Raw genomic sequence first — 21,415 nt, forward strand, 5'->3', positions numbered from 1 at the left:
GATGAACATTTAGTGATAATTCCAAGCCCAAAATGAGACCAAACATCCCCGTCGCCAGTAGACTCGAGGAGAGCTAGCCGGAGGTAACAAAACATCATTATAAGCAATCATCACCAACGTTCAACTCCAAACATGAGACCCAAAAACTGACCAACTCCCTCTTACCTCGTTCCCACTAAAATTCAACTCCAACAAGCTTTCATTAAAACAAGAGAAGGAGAGAATTTATAATACAGCCAGCAAGCGAGTCACCACCCAAATAGAATAACTCATCCAGCGTGGACTTTCGTTACCACCGGAGCTCCACCTCCCATAATATATACAATTCCTCACCTTCTATTACCATCAAAAAGTTCGCCCTTTCTCCCTCCATGGCTTTAGGATTCATAGCTTTCCTCATCCTAACCGCCTCCTTCTTCCCCTTCATGTCCAGAGCAGGAGCTTATAGTGTTGCACCGGCTGCAAGCCCCTCTTCGCCTACTGGTCCTCTCGTCCCGGTTCCATCCTGTGCGCGATCCCCAGACCCGGCCCCCGTCCCTCCACCATCGTCGGCCGTCAAAGCCGGCTACTGGCCCTCATGGAACAACTCCACCTCCCCACCCTCCTCCATCAACCTCTCCTACTTCACCCACATCTACTACGCCTTTGCCGAACTAGATAACACCTCCTTTGAACTCGTCATCACCCCCTCCGACGCAGACATCCTCGCCGACTTCACGGCCACCCTCCACGCTCATCAACCCCCAGTCAAAGCCATGCTCTCCATCGGCGGCGGTGGCGGCGGAGGCGACACCTTCGCCAGCATGGCCACCAACTGCTCCACCCGCTCCGCCTTCATTAAATCCACCATCGCCGTCGCCCGTGAGTACAACCTCGACGGCCTTGACCTCGACTGGGAGTTCCCGGCGAACCCCGAGAAAATGGCAAGCCTCGGCGACCTCTACATGGAATGGCGCGACGCGATCGCTCGCGAGGCGGCCGAGACCGGCCGACCCAGCCTGTTGCTCACGTCAGCCGTGTACTTCGCGTCGCACTTCTTCCTCCCCGGCGACACGCCGAGATCCTATCCGGCCGACAAGATGGCGGTCAGTCTGGACTGGATCAACGCTATGTGCTACGACTACCATGGCTCATGGGACACGTCGGAGACCGGGGCGCCCGCGGCGCTGTATGACCCAAAGAGCAACGTGAGCACGAGCTACGGACTGACGTCATGGGTGGAGGCTGGGATTCCACCGAAGAAGGTGGTGATGGGTTTGCCATTATATGGCCGGACGTGGAAGCTAAAGGATCCGGCTGACCACGGCATCGGCGCACCGGCGGTAGGGCTCGGACCGGGGGATGACGGGGTGCTGGTGTACTCGGCGGTGGTGGATTTTAACAGCGAAAACAACGCGACCCAAGTGAACGATGAAGTAACCGTGTCTGCGTATTCTTACTCGGGGACGAGTTGGATCGGGTACGATGACCCGTGGTCGGTGACGGGGAAGATAGAGTTCGCGGAGGGGCATGGTCTCGGCCGGTATTTCTTTTGGGCGATCGGATACGACAAGGATTGGAGCATCTCTAGCAGAGGTAAGCAAATTGCAAGGCCACAAATGTCCCTTTCAATTTTACAATTTGTTTTTAGATCCTCAGCCCGCAAAATGCGGTACCATGATGGATAGGAATGATATCATTCATCTCAAGGACAAGACATAATTAGATAAATCAGATACATCACGGATCTAAGATAAAATCATTCTTGATGAATCCATCTAATAATTTCATCCAAGATAAATCACGTTAATCGTAAATCAGGTCCATTTAATAATTTTTTCTTACTCGATCAATTTTAGAATATTAGAAGGTACCGCTAGCATCAGTATATTATTATGACGAAGAAAAACCATCCATCTTGATAGAGAGCCATTCGCCTCTAAAATAAATCATGGGGAGGCGTGCATGGCACAGTATTTAGCCGTAGGATCAGCCCTTGAGGGATGTTCTGGCTTTCTTTGTTCTTTGTCCTGACTTTTCTTTTGTTTATAGTTTTCTAGATGTATCATCCTATGTATTTCTGCTATTTTTTTCTAATATAAGCAGCAACTACTTTTCTTACCTAGTAGTACTAATCCGTAGTGTTTGTTGTTGGCAGCATGGGTTGCATGGCGGAGTTGAGCGGTAGCCTTCATCTTCCTCTCCTGGTTCAGCCATTGTTTATCTCTCTCCATCGATTTAATGTAATAAGTAGTGATTTGCTTAATTTTGGCTGTACCTCATGCGTATCCTTGTTTCAGTCTATTTTAATAAAAGAACTTGTGTTGTACCAAAAAAATAAAAATAAAATAAAAAAACAAACTTGTGATTTGTGCTTGGAAATTGAGTTGCGATCCTTTAAAAATTCTGTAGGGTTCTAACCTTACACCCTACTCTATGCCTGCGTGCGTCTCCTCTCCTCTCAGACGAGCCCGACATCCAAGCTCAGTCTAACAATGTGGAACCCGCAAACTGGGAAATAGAGGCACGAAAGAAAAGGTTGACACGCTTTAACGTCAGACTCGGCCCCTTGCCATAAACAACAGGTGGTGATACCATCCATCCGTACTATGTTTGGTGATTTTTTTTTTTTAATGTAAATGTTTGGTGATAATTAATTGATCACAAAAGTTAACCATGCAATACCGGGACCAGGGTGTGTCTTTTGTGCTAAAGAAAGGTTCACCTTCCTTGACACAGATCCACCGTTGGATCATCAACCGCTTGCTTTGAGATTTATGTCAATAGATATGTTGATGCAAAAATCTGTTTGGACTGGAGGTGCTGGAGCGAGATGATGTCTAGTGGCTCGACGGTGGTCGAATCTATAAAAAAAATCCCACCGAAGATGGATCCGACGAAAATCCTCCGATGCTCAAGTTAGATTCATGCGCAATAGATGGGAAAGAGTGTTTGCGAGAAGAAAAAGAGGCGTACCTTTTTGGGGTCTCCTGTTTACCTTTTTATACGTAGGAAGCTGGAGCCAGAGGAGAGTATGGGACTATCAAGAATCCTGTCTCCCATTAATGTCTTTGAGAATTGTGACTAGCAATATCATTTCATAGCACGTGGGGAGCCACCCATATTTATGGCATAGACTGACAGGGGGCTGCTAAAGGATGTGAAAAGCTCACCCTTCTCATGACTACTATTGGGGCAAATCAACCGACCCTCGACTCCGACTCTACATCGGTCGAATGAATATATTACTCTGACTCATAATCGGTTGACCAATCGATAGTCGGCTATTATTGACCAACAACAAATGACTTGATCAACCTCCGACCGAAGACCATCAGCATATCAGAGTTATCAGTCGATACACATTCGGATCTTCTACCGACTTATCAGTATTACCGACATATAATCGGCTTATCTGCTCAACATACCCTAATCGTGATGAACGGTTATCGACTACGTATTACGGCCATTAATGAGAATAAACAGTCCACTAACTCCACGATTATGGCCCGATAATCTAGCACCATAAAAAGTGTGATCATGTGCTCGACGGTTACATCAGAATCATCTATAAAATGAGAGGTAAATAAAAAGCACAGATAAGGCAATTCTGGATCAAAATTTTGCTACTCTCAATATTCTTATTAGCTGTTCACCAACCCCCTCTCTGACTTAAGTATCGGAGGGTTCCCATCGGACACAACTCCAGTCTGTGAGGACTTTGTCTTGCAGGTGTTCTTCACCGGTGACAGGCGATAGGGAGTTGGCCGCAATAGATTGGTGCGTCAGAAAGGAAAAAAACTACAGTCAACCATGTCGAGAACTAGAGCTCAGCATTCGACTGGATTGATGAGACAGTCTTTTCGTCGGAAAGACGTTCCTCCCCCACCTCCGATGGTAGAATCTAGTTCCTCGTATTCCGTGGTCACTACGGACGCATAGATTGCTGCACTCATGCAGCAAATGAAAATTTTGACGGAGGTGGTTCCAAGCCTCTAACAGCAGCAAACCCAGCAGCAGCCGCTAGTGGAGCAACCGATGGCTTAGTTAGTGCCGTCTAGGCATAGCCGCCGTCCTTCGCGATGCTCACCCTCCTCATCTTCAGAGCGATCGTCTCGACACTCCCATCGAGACGAACAACCACATTCTCGGTACTCTCACCGTGCCACCCATCATTCACAGTATTCTTCCTCTCCTTCTCGTGCACACAGTATCAAGAAGAGAAAATGACCGTGGACACCTTTTGCTTCTCCTTCTTCGAGCTCTTCATGGGGTTCCACCCCTGTAGTTTTTCAACAACGATGGCTTGACGATTATGAACGTAAGTTTCGAAAAATTGATCGTCAGCTCGTCCGACTTCAAGTGGAAGATCGAAAGTCTTCTAATAACTACGACTTCCACACTGTCCAGCCTCTCTCTCGACGTATCTTGAATGAACTAATTCTCTCTTAGTTCAAGATGCCACAGGTGGAGTCATATGATGGCTCCATCGATCTGATCAACCACTTAGAGAGCTATAAGGCTCTCATGATGATCCAGAGGGCAACTGATGCCCTCTTATGCATTAACTTCCCAACAACTCTTCGGAAGGCTACTCAAACTTGATATTTCAGACTTCAGTCGGGGAGCATTAACTCTTTCGAGCAGCCTGAGTATTCTTTTGTGGCCCACTTTAGCACAAGTCGAAGATCGTCACGGACATTCGACAGTCTCTTCTCAATCAAGCAAAGTGAGACAGAGACATTGAGAGATTTTGTGGCTCGTTTCAATACAGCCATGCTTGAGGTCAGGGATCTCAACGAAGATATGGCTATATCGGTCATGAAAAGGGGTTTGAGGGGATCCAGATTTACTTATTCTCTTGACAAAACTCTCTCCTGGACCTATGCTAAACTTCTGGAGCGTGTGTATAAGTACATTCACACAGATAAAGCTGCTTCTGACCGATGCCAAACAGATGAAAAAGGTCAGAAGAAGAAATAAAAAAAAAGTGAAGCTCCGATTGAATCAAGTAGGCCGACTGTCGACAAAAGAGCTTCACCTCGACGATGGAATCTAAAGCCGAACAACTATGGCAGGTATGACTCCTACACTCTTCTCTCCACTCTCCATGCACAGATCCTGATAGAGATCGAAGGAAAGGAGTACTTACGATACCCCCCACCAATGAAAGCACCAACGAAGAGTCGAGATAGAAAAAAGTACTATCGATTTCATTGTGATCACGGTCATGATATCGAATTGTGCATCCAGCTCGGGGATGAGATAGAAGCCCTGATCTGACGAGGCTACCTCGAAAAGTTTTGAAGGGATCAATCGACTCAACCTTCTGCTGTCCGACAATCTCAGCCACACACTGAAGAGACTATCAACAATCGGCCGACTGTAGGAGTGATCAACATAATTTTCAAGTGACCAAACTTGGGGGCAAGTTTCGTAGAAAAGTCGGTGAAGAAACGATGACTCGATAATATAATTTATTTTTTTAGAAGAAAATGTTCGAAGAATTTAAACTCTCCATGATAATGCTGTCGTTGTTTCGGCAACGATAGCTAATTATGATGTAAAAAAAATTTTAGTAGATAATAGAAGCTCTACGGATGTTTTATTTTATTCGACTTTCTCTCGAATGCGACTACCGATTGATTGACTTAGAAGAGTCTCGACATCATTGATCGATTTCACAGAAGATGCAGTTACTGTGGAAGAAAAAATTACTCTCTCATTAATCGTAGGAAATGAACCACAATAGAGTATTGTTCTTGTGACATTCACAGTTGTTCGAGTTCCCTCGACTTATAATGCCATATTTGGATTATCTGGTCTGAATACTCTGAGAGCAATAGTCTCGACTTATCATATACTAGTCTGATTTTCGATAAAAAATAGAATCGAAGAGATGCGTGAAGATCAATAATTTGTCCGACACTGCTTCCTAGTTTCCACACAAAATAATCAACTCGAAAGCTCTTTGTCCGTCGATAAATTGGACCAAAGAGAAAATGAACAGAGGAGTGAACTAGCCGAACAACTGATTTTCATCCCATTAAAAGAAGAAGATTCTGAAAAGATGGTCCAAATTGGATCGCAGCTGTCTGATCCAGAGTGGCAGCAACTAATGAATCTACTTAGGACAAATATTGATATTTTTACTTGATCGACTATTGATATGCTAGGCATTCCTCTAAAAGTAATAACCCATCGGCTAAATATTGACTAAAGGTTAAGCCGGTGACATAAAAGAAAAGATATTTTACTCCTGAAAGACAGAAGATCATCAACAAAGAGGTCGAAAAGCTCCTCACGGTTAGCTTCATCAGAGAAGCTACCTATCCCGATTGGCTTGCAAATGTAGTGATGGTGAGAAAGGTCAATGGAAAATGAAGAATCTGCATCGACTATACAAATTTGAACGAAGCTTGTTCGAATGATAGTTTTTTTTATGGAAGATTGATCAACTAGTTGATGCGACTTCAGATCATCGACTCTTAAGTTTCATAGATACTTTTGCAGGCTACAATTAGATTCGGACAGCATCCGAAGATGAGGAGCATACAGCCTTGATAACCGACAAAGGCATCTACTGCTATAAAGTAATACTTTTCAGTTTAAAAAATGCTGGAGCCACTTACCAATGGCTTGTCAACAAAATCTTCAAGACACAGATCGGATGAAATATGGAAGTGTATGTGGATGACATGCTGGTGAAAAATTTTCAAACTACTGACCATATTCGAGACCTAAAAGAAGCTTTCAGCACACTTCGACGACATCAGATGAAGCCGAACCCGACAAAGTATGCGTTCGGAGTAACTTCTGAAAAGTTCCTTGGATTTCTTATGTCCCAATGAGAAATTGAAGCCAATCCTAAAAAAATTGAGGCCAATCCCAACATGAAGCATCTTAGTTCTAAAAAAAAGATACCACAGCTCAATGGAAGGATCGCCGCACTCAACCAATTATATCAAGATCGGCAGAAAGATGCTTGCCTTTCTTCAAGATCTTGAGAATCAAATGACTTCATATGGTCAGACGAGTGTTGGCAATCCTTCGAAGATCTAAAAAGATATTTGACATCTCCACCGCTGCTTATAAAACCAAAGGTCGAAGAAACTTTGTATCTCTACTTGGCGACATCGATGGAAGCAGTTAGTTTGGTACTTATCCAAGAGGATGAAAATCGAATTCAATGATCAATCTACTATACTAGCAAGGTGCTTCACAATGCTGAAGTGAGATATTCAAGAGCGGAGAAGATGATCTACACTCTGATCATATCATCACAACTACTTCATCCATACTTCTAAGCATACTTATTATCGTCTTGATAGATCTGTCGTTGAAAGTAATTTTACACTGACCTGATACATCGGATCGAATGACAAAGTGGGTAATAAAGCTCGATGAATTTGATATACAATATCGTTCACATCCATCAATGAAGGCACAAGTTTTAGCTGACTTCGTTGCCAAATGTACAATACCAGATAATAAACCCAAGGATGAAGCCGATGATAAAATAAAATAGGCCACGACTCCCGAATCCATCTTAACGTCAGTATCGGTGCTACATATTGATGGAGCATCTAATCACAAGACAGCGGAGCTGGTCTCATCTTCACAAATTTCGAACGAGTTATAACAGAATATTCTTTTCAATTCAATTTTAAAGCTTCGAATAACCAAGTCGAATATGAAGCACTATTAGCTGGCTTAAAAATTATCAAGGAGCTTGATATCGATAGTCTTAATGTCTTCACCGACTCATAATTGATTGCTAGATAAGTTAAGGGCAAGTTTGAAGCCTAAGACCCTATTATGATAAAGTATATTTAGAAGGTGAAAGATCTAACTTCAACATTAAAGTATTTTAAAATCTTTCACATCCCAAGAACAAAAAATGCTTGAGCTGACGTATTTTCATGACTCACAACTTCTTCTTTAGACTTGCTGGGTTAGACATTCATCGAATGCCTTGATCAGTCGAGTATTGATAAAGTCGAGGAAGTACTATAAATCACTAATAAATCAAGCTGGATGGATCGATTGTTCAGTACATGACTGATGGAACCCTCCCTACAGAATCCTCAGAAGCCAAAAGACTCAGATGAACGGCCTCTCAATATATTTTAATGAATGGTCATCTGTACAAAAGATTGTTCTCTTTTCTCTTACTGAAGTGTTTGTGACCAATAGATGCCGACTATGCACTCAGAGAGATCCACGAAGAGATTTGTGAAAATCACTTGGGGGGTAAATCTCTAGCTTACAAGATCCAACAACAAGGATACTATTGGCCCACCATGAAGAAAGATGCAGCTGAACTTATCCGAAGATGTGAACCATGTCAGAGATATGCAAATATACAACACCAACCAGCAAGTCATTTGACATCAATTGTTGCACCATGGCCCTTCACACAATGGGAGATTGACATACTTGGTCCTTTCCCTCCGATATCTGGTCAGAGAAAGTTTATAGTGGTCACCATCGATTACTTCACCAAGTGGGTGAAAGTTGAACCTCTGGTATAAATCACTGAGAGCAAGATAGAAAACTTCATTCAAAAATCAATTATATGCAGATTTGATTTACCACACACCATCATCACTGATAATGGTCAGTAATTCGATAATCAAAATTTTAAAGAATTATGTGCAAAATTTCATATTACGTATAAACTCATATTAGTCGGCCATCCATAATCCAGCGGAGAGGTGGAGGTAACTAACCGAACGATTCTGTATGGACTCAAAATCAGACTGAATGAAGCTAAAAATCTTTGGATGGAAGAGCTATATCCGATCTTATGGATATACCGAACGACTCTTCGCATACCAACAGAAGAATCATCATTTAATCTAGCTTATGGAACAGAAGCGATGATCCCACTTGAGATCGGATTACCATCAGCAAGAGTAGAGCAATACAGTGAATCGAGCAGCTCAGAATGTCAGAGAGCCGATTTAGATCTACGTTCAGAAGTCTAACAGCAAGCTCAAATTTGTATGGCAGTCTATCGGCAAAGGATAGTCTGGTATAATAATGCAAAAGTTAAACTGAAGGTCTTCCATCCTAGAGATCTGATCTTAAGAAAAATAGAAGTCTCAAGACCTCTTGATCAGAAAAAATTATCTCTGAACTTGGAAGGACCTTACAGGATAACCAAAATACTTAGACCAAATGCATATCGGCTAGAAACTCTAGAGGGAGAAACCATCCCTCGAACATTAAATGCTGACAACTTAAAAATATATTATCAATAAAATTATCCATGTATACATTATTCAGAATGAAATATTGAATTTCATAATCACAAATTTCAGTAAACTACAAAGTGGTAATAGACCGACAGATGGATGGTCAATTCCTATCGACTATATTTTGGTTTTTCACTGTAAAAATCGATTCATCGACTATATTTCGATTTTCACTGTAAAAGTCATAATACCGACTGTATCTCGGTACTGAACATATTTCAACTTTTTACTGTAAAAGTCGATCCTAGTCGAACAACTATTATGCCCACTTAGTCTTAACTAAGCGGAATGCTATGTCAATCGATCCAGATCAAATTGGACTATACTGACTCAACTACGATCGATCGAAGGATATTCGACTTGCCACTGATTATCAAATAACCTGATATGCTAAATTCGACTAAGGTCAGACAAAGGATATTCGATTTATTATCGCTTATCCTAATACTTAAGTACGTCAATGGATGTTTGATTAATAAATGAATCTTATAATTATTATCAGATGTTCGACTTGCCGATCTATATTCGACAATTGAAAAATAATTCTATGACTTTGCAGATATACAAAGAAAGAGAGTCTATCCTTGAAATTTTTTTTCATTCATTCATTGAAAAGAAAGTTACAAAATTAGATCGAAGTTCCATTATAAAATTTTTGAGTACAAAAAAAAAATAAAAAATTACATCGATCATCAGTCGCCATCTCCATCTTTTTGCTCTGATATAGCATCGGAGACTTAAACAACTTTTGGTACCGTCGATGCTCCATCTTTAGTCGGCACAGCTTCTTCAGTAGCTCTATCTTCCTGGACGAAAGGGATAATGCTACTCAAGTTAAGATTTGGGTACAACTTTCTGACTACATCTCGACCGTCCTCATACCCGACGTAGTAAGAGGCGAACCCACCTTCGAGGATCTCTTCCTTGAACTCTGCTAAATTTTTGAAGTTCTCGATGGCATGGTTCAGAGTCTTCCTTGCCGACTCTGCTTCCGCTCTCGCCAGCTCTGCATCAGCTTTTGTGAAAGCCGATTCATCATCGATCAGTGCCAACATTTTCAGGATGGCCCGATGTATTCCACACTTGGCTTCGAGTTCTTCAATACAACCATCCCATTCTCATCGAAATCGATGGATAGAATACTTCTTGCTCTTGATCCTCAACTCAAGAGACAAGATGTCTTGACGAGCCGACCTAAGTTTGGCTCCAGAAGATTGAAGGTCGGTGGTCAGACAGGAGACTTCCTCTTGAAGCCTCACCTCCCACTTGGTCGCCATCCGAAGTTGTTCACAGGTAGCCACCTTCTCAATATTGGCGGCCGCCACTTTGTCTATCCATGTCTGATGGAAGTCGGCAACCTTCCAATAGCCGACCTCCAAGTCGAACATATCATGTGCCAACTGCAAGCAGAAGATAAGTCGGATTAGATTATAAAAAAAAATATGTGAAGAAAAACTTACCTCGAGTATCAACGGGTAGAAAGAGGAAAACATCTCAGCAACGATTCTGTTATTTATGTTCTCCTGATCAGCTAGAAGAAGAGCAACTTCGATGAGTCGCTTGGCCAATACCGGATTGGCCAAGGCCGACTCATCTTCAGAAACTTTGATGTCAAAATGAACAGTGTGATCCGTCGATGACCCATCGTCTGTCGAAGTTGCTGGTGCCTTCCCTCAGTCTCCTGTCGGTAGCCCCGCTCTTGAAAATATGGAGAAGTCAGAGATCGACTGTGCCGAGGAGGGTTCCACTGGAGGAACCATCGACACAGCCGTTGATTGTTTCGACTCGACCTCAACTTTCACCTCGGCCCGAACCTCAATTGGTGGAGCTGTCGATGGTGCTACGACAGCTTCATCTTCTCCTACCGCCCCACCCTCAATGGACGATACTTCAAGGAGCGCTGTCGGGGCCGACAGCACCAAAATTGGCTCAAAAATTGATGCTGATGGTACGTCATATTTTTTTGCTGGTAAAGTAGGAGCCCGACCCTTCTTCGATGGTCAGGAGGGTCCAGCTTCGGATGCTGCTGCCCTCTTCCTGACAGCATGCTGGTGAATATCAACGGTCGATATTTACACCCTCAGCTGTATAGCTACAATCGGAACAAAAAAGTTAGTACAATTCAGAAATAAACAAAGGAAAAATAAAGATGATTGACTATACTATACCTAAAGTGGTGATCGAACTAAGGTCGACATCGTAGAGAGCTTGTTCGGTCATCAGCTCTCTCTGCGGTGGGACCACCATGTCCTTCAATCGATGGAAGTCTTTTTGATCATCGACCTCCATCCGACTATTCTCGTTGGGGCTGGTTCTTGGATCACCCCAGCATGAAGGAAAGCCTCAGGGAAGAGAACAAGCAATAAAAAAGAATTGGTTCTTCCATCCGTGAATAGATGATAGAAGATCAGTGATGAAGGAAAGATTTTTTCTTGGATTGAAGAACCACCAACTCTTGACCTTAGGATGGGGACAGAGAACAAAGAAGGTGCAGAAAAGAGAAGGACGAGGTTCGATCGGTATTAACCGACACAATAAAGCAAAGCTAATTATAAGCCAGACTAAGTTCGGTGCCAGCTGAGCGGGGCAAAGACCATAATAGTCAAGCAAATTTCAAACCAACTATAGGATCGAAATTCAAAGACCCGCCTGAAGGTCTTTGACATAGAAGGCCACCTGGCCCGAAGGAGAGGAGTTCACCCGACCATCGGTGCCAGGCTCAAAGAGTTGATACTACTCCAGAATACGATACTGCTCTCGGAGCCATTCAACATTGGGTTCAGATAGTGAAGAAACCTCTATTTTCAGACCTGATGGAGAGTCATCAGTCGGATTCTCTGACTGATTATCCCGAGAAGAAGAAGCTCTAGCCATGAAAAAAAAACTAGAGAGAACCAAAATGGAGATGGACCCAAGAAAGAAGGACAAAAATACTTAACCTGAAAGCTAAAAATAAAAAGATAAAAAAAAACCTTGGAGTCTTCTGGTGCTGGGATGACCTTCCAACAGAATTTCTACAGCAGAGGATGAAGACAAAATGCAAAGTAAAAGTTTGGCCAAAAGTGACCCTATATATATAGGATTCCTCAACGGTCAGGATGGAAGCGATCAAATTGGAATCTCATCAGATGATGATACGTGGCAACATCCGGACCGACCATTGATCGGACGATTCAACGCACATGCTCTTAATCGTGCCACCTCACCGTCATCTGCGTGAATAGCTCTGATCTAATAACATTCGAACACGTGGCCAAAATCTATTAGTCAAAATTGTATCGTTCGGTGCCAAATTATCTTCCTGAAATATCGTCCGATATTGAATTATCCTGTCAACATGACAGTCCAATAATGATTTTACAGCCATCAAAATGATAAAATAACCAAAGTATTCTCGTATTTCCAAAAATCTATAAAGGATAACAGTTGAGTTGGGACTCGAGATAGTACGTGATGACTCTTTTTGTCCAATGTGACAAATCATATGATGATATACATGTCGGACCACCTTGAACTTGAGAGTGGGGGCAACTGTTGGGACAAATCAACCGACCTCCGACTCGACTCTACATCGATCGAATGAACATATTACTCTGACTCATAATTGATTGACCGACCGACAGTCAGCTATTATCGATCAAAAATAAATGACTTGATCAACCTCCGATCGAAGACCATCGGCATATCAGAGTTACCAGCTGATACACATTCAGATCTTCTATCGACTTATCTTTACCGACTTATCAGTATTACCGACATATAGTCAGCCTATCTGCTCAACATATCCTAACCATGATGAATGGTTATTGACTACATGTTACACCATTAATGAAAATAAACAGCTCACTAACTCCACGATTATGATCCGATAATCTAGCACCATAAAAAGTAGAATCACATGCTCGACGGTTACATCAGAATTATCTATAAAAGAGGAGGTAGACGAGCAGCACGGATAAGATAATTCTGAGCCAAAACTCTACACTCTCAACATTCTTATTAGCTGTTCACCAAGCCCTCTCTAACTTAAGCATCGGAGGGTCTCCACCAGACATAACTTCAGTCTGTGAGGATTTTGTCCTGCAGATGCTCTTCATCGACGACAAACGATAAGGAGTTGACCACAACAACTACTATTATTAATTAAAGAAGAGATGTGACGGGCCATAAAAGATAGATCGACAAATGAGAGGGCTTCGAACTGTGGAGCATGATCGAGGACTTCGGCATGGCCAAAGTGAGGTTCGATTTTGATAGGGGCAAGTGAGAGCATATTTTCTCTCCTCCCCCTATGGCTACCACCTTTGCTTTCTTCTCCACTTTTTCTTTCTATCTTGTTGTGTGGCCCTTAGCCCATGGGACGATAAGATGTGAGGAAAGAAGGCATTAATGTCTTTATTATTTTTATATAATCACCTCCTCTCCATAGCTGTCTCTTATATTATTATTTTTTTATCCTATTATGATGTCAATGAGAGGAAATGGGCAAGAGAGGGAGAGGCATTAATGCTTCTCATCAGATCCACGTGATCCGGCAAGAGAGGGAGAGGCATTAATGCCTCTCATCAGATCCACTTGACCCGAAGCATAAATACTCTTTTCGTCTTGTTGTGGTGGGTAATGCGGCTGCGGCTGCGGCTGGAATCCATCTTACATCTTCGACCAATCTCACATCTTCAGCCAATACTAGAATACCTCCAACATTAGCCCTCCTACTCTCAAGTCTGAGTCATAACTAGGCCAGGCGAAGGAAGTATCACAAATTTGCTGAAGATGTGCCAAGATCATCTAGTTTGATTTCTGAGGGTCTTGGGTGCCATTGATCCGACGGAGCTCAATGTGAAAATGTGTATGGGTGCTTGGGGGAACAAGATCATCTATTGTTTTGATGCCGACAGAAAGATGGGATGGGGGCAAATATTGATGATGCATCTAATTCAATAAAGTTGTGGATCATTTGGACCAGCTTCTCTTCTTCTAAGTCACCTATTTCCTTCTTTTCTTCGGTGCATAAATGATTGTGCTTAGATGGCCTAGGCATCGACTGGAGCTGGGCATGTGAGAGAACTTAGAGCTGCTTACAGACAGCTTTAGAGGGGCACAACCCATCATGAAATGCCATGGTTTAGTAGGACCACAAGGGGTTTATTTTTCATAAAATATTTTATTATGGTTATTGAGGTGATATATGATTAAGAGTAAGGATCGGTCCAAGATCTTTGGAGACGAAGATTGAGTCATGGCATCCCCTGGATCAATATCTGAAGTCAGGATGTTATATCCAGACCAGTGGCTAGGGGCACGACTGAGGTAAGAATGCTGGAGCAAGGTGACATCCGATGGGTCGACGCTTTATTTTTATTTATATATGAAGGTCGGAGCCATGGGAGAACATGAGTAGTCACAGATATTTTATTTTCATTAAATGTTCTTCGAAAGTTGTGTCTAGCTATGTTGCCTCATGGCATGTGGGGAGCTTGGGAGAGAGGGAGAGAAAGTCCTAGAGTTTCCTTCTTTTTGTCCCTCATGATGTTCTAGGAAACTGTGCTTGGCCTTTTGATTTTCTAAAGGCTGGAAGATGGCGTCATTATATAGCAAGTAGGAGCCACCCTCATTAATGATTTATCCATGGCTATTGTCTTTTTTTAAATGGGATGACACGACAGAAACTATCATAAGGCCTTTTGGAGGCTAATGACCAAAGCCTGAGGCTAGAGGCCGATGTCAAGATCGATAGCCGATGTAGAGGCCATTGCCGCCATGGGTTCGTTGGTCGAGATGAGGTCGAACATATGCAAAAGGTACAAACATCGGTGGGCCGAAACTGGATTTGCTGATGCATCTCTCCTCTTCTTCCTTCCCCACCACCTTTTCTCTCTCCAACCTTATCTTCTTTTTCCTTTGTCTTTGCTCATGATGGGGTGTGAAAGAGGAAGGTAATTAATGCCTCCATCGGATCCACTAGACTCAAGAGTAGACATATAATGGTTGGAGTGGTTCAAAGATTCTCCACTCCATGTCTTCAGCCAATACACGTCTTCGACCAATCCAAGAATACCCCCAACAATAGCCTCGTTGCTCTCAAGTTCGAGTCATAACTGAATCGGGCGAAGGGAGCACCATTAATTTGCCAAAAATGTACAGAGATTATCCCTTCACTTTGGCTTTTGAGGGTCTTGGCTCTGCTTGTTGAAGAGTGAGAAGCCTTAGGCCTTCGACGGCATCGCTTGCTGATGAGTGAGGAGCCCCAGAGCCATTAATCCGACTTTATTGATCGGAACAGCCGGTCTAGAGGCTCGAACATTTGATCCTTCCTGGTAGGTAGCTTCAGCCTCGCTCATGAATAAACGTGAGGACGTGTATGCAGAGAGTTGGTGAGCAATCACAACCCAATAAATATATAAATGTTGTAAAGTGTGGATTGATGGCTAATATCTGTGAGACATGCCGGTTTTTAATTTTTATACTCCTATGATATATTTGTCGTATGTTATGAGTAGAGTTTTGAAGTGACGGTCTAATATTTTGAGAAGGTCATGTTGTTCAGTAGAGTCAGCCCCATAGGGTCCTTTCCACTTCAAGAGCGATGTGACTTAAGCCTTCGTTCGCATCATATATCTTAATGCCCAATCGAGAATGGGTAAGCCAGCTTTATGCTCCAAGTGTACACCCAGGCTAATAGGTGGCATCTTGATAAACATTTAATTTAAGTCATTTAAAACAGAAAATTATATTTAATTTATTTTATTTATTAAGAATTTGATGCTTCTTTTTATATTTTACAGAAAAAATGATCGTCGATACAAAGAGTCCAATACACAGATCAAAAAGACTCAAGTTTGAAGAAAATTAGACTTAAAATAAAATTAAAATAAAAGAAAGATGCATACAGTATTATAAAAAATGAAGATACTATGCAAGGAACCCAAAAGGATATAGATACCATTTTAAAGAAACAAAAATTTCTTTTTGTAATTGTTGTAATTTGGTAACAGCTAATTGAACTCGTGGGCGCGCGGATGAGCGCGTGAACGCGTGGGTGCGCGGGTGAGTGCGCGGGCGAGCGGCAGCGTGGCAGCATGGGCGCAGGTGCGGCATCACAGCAGCGGACGCAGACGCGGGTTCGCGGGGAGTTTGGCAAGGAGGACACAGTGGCGAACAGACTGGGAGATTTAAAGAAAAAAATAATACTTGGAAATATTTCAAGAGGAAGAAGTTGTATTTTCTTTATCTGCTCGTGAGCTTTCCATCTCATCCATCCATCTTTTAGTCTTTCGTATTTTCTTTAGTCCCACATCTAAAAACCATGTAAAACTCCTCCCTCCTAACACCTATAAAAAGGCTTTTGTACTCTCATTGGAGGGGGAGCCCAGAAATTCTTCTAGAGCCTTGCATAGAGGGATAGAAAGGGACTACTTCATGAGCAGCTAGGCTAGCAGTCTCGAGAGTGGAGAAGAAATTTTGTAACGACACAGAGATAGTTTATTATTATAAACTTTCTTGTATTTCTTTATATGCAATAAAGATTATGCTTTTTATATAAATCATCATGAGTTCTTTATTTGCTCTCTTTCATATGCTTTTATTTATGCTTTCTTGTTAGATTAATATTAGGAACAACTTTTACTTTTCGGAGACGCACCATGATCTACGTGTACGGGGCATGCCGAGGAAAGAAGAGTTGTTTACCTAATACTTTTTGGAGAGCGCCGTGATCTACGGGTACGGGGCATGTCGAGGAAAGATAGGTATTTTTTCTAAGATTAATCATATCTATTTAATTAAAAAAAGAGATATAACTCTGCTAGTGCAAATTAATTCAAAACTCCCGAGCTCTTTATTTTCTAATTACATCAATTTTAAGATAATTTATTTTATAAATCAAAACAACGCTTCTTTCTTTTATTTTGTAATCTCAACTTAGCCCAAGGTCCCTGAGGATACGATCTCGACTCATCCTACCTACGTAGTGAGTAGAGTTATTTTTGGTGCTATCAACGACTATGCATCAAATTTTGACGCCGTTGCTGGGGATCTTGGCACGGTTGAATTAATTAAAAAAAAAGCCACTGATATTTCATAACACTTAAATAAAATAGCGTAACCTCAAATATAAAAATTTCTAACTTGATTGGACACCTTGTTTCTTTGCATTTCATCTCCATAATTAACTTTAAGGGCGCAACCCATTAACTAAGATAAGGTGGGGATTTGATCACCCTTCCTTGGCCCACAAATCACTCCCTTGTATTTGCATAACCTAGACCTTAATCTAAAATCAACTAGACGTCAGACCTAGGAATTTCGAGCTCAATAGGATAAGAAAGCTCTAGAGTTGAATCGAGTGCGGTTTGGTTAATTGCTCGGTGTCTAAGGCAAGTGGTTAAAGAAAGTGATTTTCAATTGGTTCCGTTGACTGACCTGGCCAACTCAGTTGGTGTCTAAGAAAAGCAACGAGCAGGGAACCTCCCACATCTTACGCTTACCTGGTCGAGTCAGTTAGTTAGTCTTGAGCTTGGAGTGCTCAAAGACGGTCTTGAAAGTTAGGAGCTGTCTAGATCTAAGTTAACCTTAGGATAGAGAGTCTATACTTGTTTAAGTTGATTGCAATTAACATCTAAACATTAACTAATTTCTCCCTTTTCATAGATTTAAGATTCTTAGGTTCTTCTCTTTAGCTTTTCTTCATTCTTTTCTCACTTTATTATAAATATATATATATATATATATTATAAAAATTAAAATTTTTTGTGTTTGCTCTAAAGTATAATTGTAAGGTGTATGCTTGGCCGTAGATCGTTACGATCAGAAATCCAACCTTTTGATCCAGAAATAGAAAGAACCTTTAGAGCCAACAGACATAAAAATATGGATCGAAATCAGGAGAATGATCCACCCAGGCAATTGAAGGAGTACTTTACTCCTTCCACATATACCTACTCTCCTTGTATACAAGTGTCCCCTGTGGAGGCCACTCAATATGAAATTAAGTCTAGTATAATCCAAATGTTACCTTCATTTTATGGACTTAGTAATGAGGACCCTTATAAACATCTTGAAGAATTTTTTGAGATATGCTCAACTGTCAAAATTCACAACTTCTCCGATGATGCTCTTAGGTTAAAATTATTTCCTTTCTCACTTAAGGACAAAGCCAAATACTGGCAACATAATTTGGATTCCATGATTATATCAACTTGGGACCAGCTGTAAGGAGAGTTTTTCAAGAAATATTTTTCTATAGGAAAAACTAATCAAATAAGAAAAGCCATAACTAGTTTTTTCCAATTAGATGGAAAAATATTTCATGAAACATGGGAGAGATTAAAGGACCTTATTAGAAAATGTTCCCACCATGCTGTACTCAAGTGACAGTTGTTGGGTATAAAATACCCACAGCCGAAGCCCTCAGCGGAATCGACTACAGAACAGCTCCGCCCGGACTCCTACGGGAGCCGGGCTCCACCACCGACATCAACTACGGCACAGCTCCGCCCGGACTCCTACGGGAGCCGGGCTCCACCGCCGACATCGATTACAAAACAGCTCCACCCGGACTCCTACGGGAGCCGGGCTCCACCGCCGACATCAACTACGGCACAGCTCCGCCCGGACTCCTGCGGGAGCCGGGCTCCACCGCTGACATCGATTACAGCACAGCTCCGCCCGGACTCCTACGGGAGCCGGGCTCCGCCGCCGACATCGACTACAGCACAGCTCCGCCCGGACTCCTACGGGAGCCGGGCTCCGCCGTCGACATCGACTACAGCACAGCTCCGCCCGGACTCCTATGGGAGCCGGGCTCCACCGCCGACATCGACTACAGCACAGCTCCGCCCGGACTCCTACGGGAGCCGGGCTCCACCACCGACATCGACCACAGCACAGCTCCGCCCGGACTCCTACGGGAGCCGGGCTCCACCGCCGACAACGACTACAGGACAGCTCCGTCCGGACTCCTACGGGAGCCGGGCTCCATCCTCAGCATCAACCGCTGGTAAGCTCCGTCCGGACTCCTACGGGAGCTGGGCTCCGTCCTCAGCATCAACCGCTGGTAGGCCTCGTCCGGACTCCTACGGGAGCCGGACCTCCCCTCTGACTTTAATTGCAGGGAGACTTCGCCCGTGCTCTTATGGGAGCCGGACTTCATCCTCGACGCCAACAACTGCAGCCGCAAGCAGACTCCGCCCGGACTCCTACGGGAGCCGGGCTCCGTCCTCAACAACGATCGCTGGTAGGCCCCGTCCGGACTCCTACGGGAGCCGGACCTCCCCTCTGACTTTAATTGCAGGAAGACCATGCCCGGACTCCTGCGGGAGCCAGGCTTCGTCCTCGGCTCCAACGGCTGCAGACAAATTTAGTCCGGACTCCTATGGGGGCCGGACTCCGACCGCTGTCGAACTTCAGCCGATGGATCTGCACCCCCTGGCAGGCCACCATAACGGTCACGATCCTGCTCCACTTCCTGTGGCGGATTTCGCGTAGCTCCATCACTCCCTGACAGGCCGCAGTAACCATCGCAGCTCTGCTCCACTTCCTGTGGCGGATTCTGCACAGCTCCACTACCCCCTGGCAGGCCGCAATAACGGCCACGAACCTGCTCCACCTCCTGCGACGGATACCGGACGATTCTCCCATCCGCTGGCAAGTCACGACAACGGATGCTGCTCCACTCCTCGCAACTGATTCCACGTGGCGAGCTACGGTGATGCCACGATTCCGCTCCACTACCCTTCGCAATAAATTTCCCTGACCATGGGCGGCCCACTACCAGACGGTTACAGACGTCGCCATCAATCCGTTACCTCCTCCACCTATAAAAAGGGGGATCCAGATACGTTATTCTCTAAGCTCATTTGTTATCTCAAAACTCTGCTAAATTCTCCGTTCGAGCACTCCATTCTTGTTGAGGCAGAGAACTGACTTGAGCGTCGGAGGATCTTGCCGGAGCAACCCCACCTCCGGTTTAGACTTCCTTTGCAGGTCCCGGCGGCGACCGCGGCTTCCCCAACTCCAGCTTCTCTGGTGCAGGCAGATTTTTGCACCAACAGGATTGGCGCTAGAGGAAGGGGCTGTGTCTTCGCAGCACCCTTGTTCTTAAAGGGGTGTTCAACGGAGCGATCTCCGACCGTCTCTCTGTCACCCGCTCCTAATCTTCCCCCGCGAGATCGACACTCGATGCCTCCACGCAAGGCGTCCACCCGGCGGTCTACGGCCTCCGCGGCCAGATCTCAGGCTCCGGCCTCCCCTCCGGTTTCTCAGCCTCCTCCTCCTCCCCTCCGGCGGCGGCGGTCAGCGCGGAGCAATTTGACTTGCTGGCACAGCAGGTCAGAGGCCTCATCGAAGCCGTACAAGCAATGCAGCAGCAGCAACCGCAAGCGTCGGCGCATCCGGAAGGGGCATCTCCAGAATGCCAGAACCCGACGGCGGGGCGGGCCACCTGGGCCAGCCGCCCCGTCCTTCCCGGGAAAACAAATCCGAGGGTAGAAAGCCCTCAATCGGATCACGACTCCACCCCTGGAAGATCCCTGCCCCCGTTCTGCCAAAGGACCCTCGAGACTCGAAGTCGAGAGGATTTCCTGGAGCGAAGGCTCCAGGAGATGAACCGGCGGATTGAAGAACTCCGCCACGCGCCCCCCCGCTTATGGTGAGGATATTTGCACTGACCCTCCCTTCTCCCAAATGATCATGCAGGAACCGATCCCGCCAAACTTCAAGCTTCCCCAGTTCGAAAGCTACGACGGGACTTCGGACCCGGTTGATCATCTGGAGGCCTTCTGGACGATGATGCTGCTTCACGGTGCTCCTGACGCCATCTTATGCCGGGCTTTCCCGTCTACTTTGAAGGGAGCAGAGAGGAACTGGTACTCGGCTTTGAAGCCGGGTACCATCTTTTCCTTCGATCAAATGAGCCACCAATTTGTGGCCCATTTTGTCAGCAGCCGACGTCCCCGGAAGGGTTCGGAGTCCCTCATCAACATCAAGCAGAGGGAAGGGGAGTCCATACGGGCCTACGTCAACCGCTTTAATATCGCGGCGTTGGAGGTCCGGAACCTGGACCAATCAGTTGCCATGGCCGCCCTAAAAGGTGGCCTTCAGAAGAATGATCTTTTGTACTCCCTGAAGAAGAAGTACCCCAGGGATTTTGCCGATTTACTGGCTCGGGCTGAAGGATA

At 44.3% G+C, this 21,415-nt stretch overlaps 1 protein-coding gene and 1 non-coding gene across 2 annotated transcripts; one reads left to right on the top strand and one right to left on the bottom strand.

Annotated features, from left to right (window-relative positions):
• The first annotated feature begins 358 nt into the window (after positions 1-358).
• LOC105060220 (nod factor hydrolase protein 1) lies at positions 359-2,349 on the top strand. Its single transcript, XM_010943830.4, has 2 exons — positions 359-1,575; positions 2,138-2,349. The coding sequence occupies exons 1-2, from the start codon at positions 372-374 to the stop codon at positions 2,158-2,160; spliced, it is 1,227 nt and encodes a 408-aa protein (XP_010942132.1). The 5' UTR covers positions 359-371; the 3' UTR covers positions 2,161-2,349.
• A 16,145-nt stretch (positions 2,350-18,494) lies between these two features.
• LOC140855162 (small nucleolar RNA R71) lies at positions 18,495-18,600 on the bottom strand. The gene has a single exon (XR_012138192.1). It is a non-coding gene; the product is annotated as a small nucleolar RNA R71 (small nucleolar RNA).
• Positions 18,601-21,415: the final 2,815 nt, after the last annotated feature.

This window comes from Elaeis guineensis, chromosome 1, assembly GCF_000442705.2.
Source record: "Elaeis guineensis isolate ETL-2024a chromosome 1, EG11, whole genome shotgun sequence".
Lineage (NCBI taxonomy): Eukaryota > Viridiplantae > Streptophyta > Magnoliopsida > Arecales > Arecaceae > Elaeis > Elaeis guineensis.

Excerpts from the sequence above, each read along its gene's own strand:
- LOC105060220 (XM_010943830.4), top strand. The coding sequence starts at position 372 with ATGGCTTTAGGATTCATAGCTTTCCTCATCCTAACCGCCTCCTTCTTC. Across the intron at positions 1,576-2,137 it reads TTGGAGCATCTCTAGCAGAG|CATGGGTTGCATGGCGGAGT; the intron begins GTAAGCAAATTG and ends TGTTGTTGGCAG.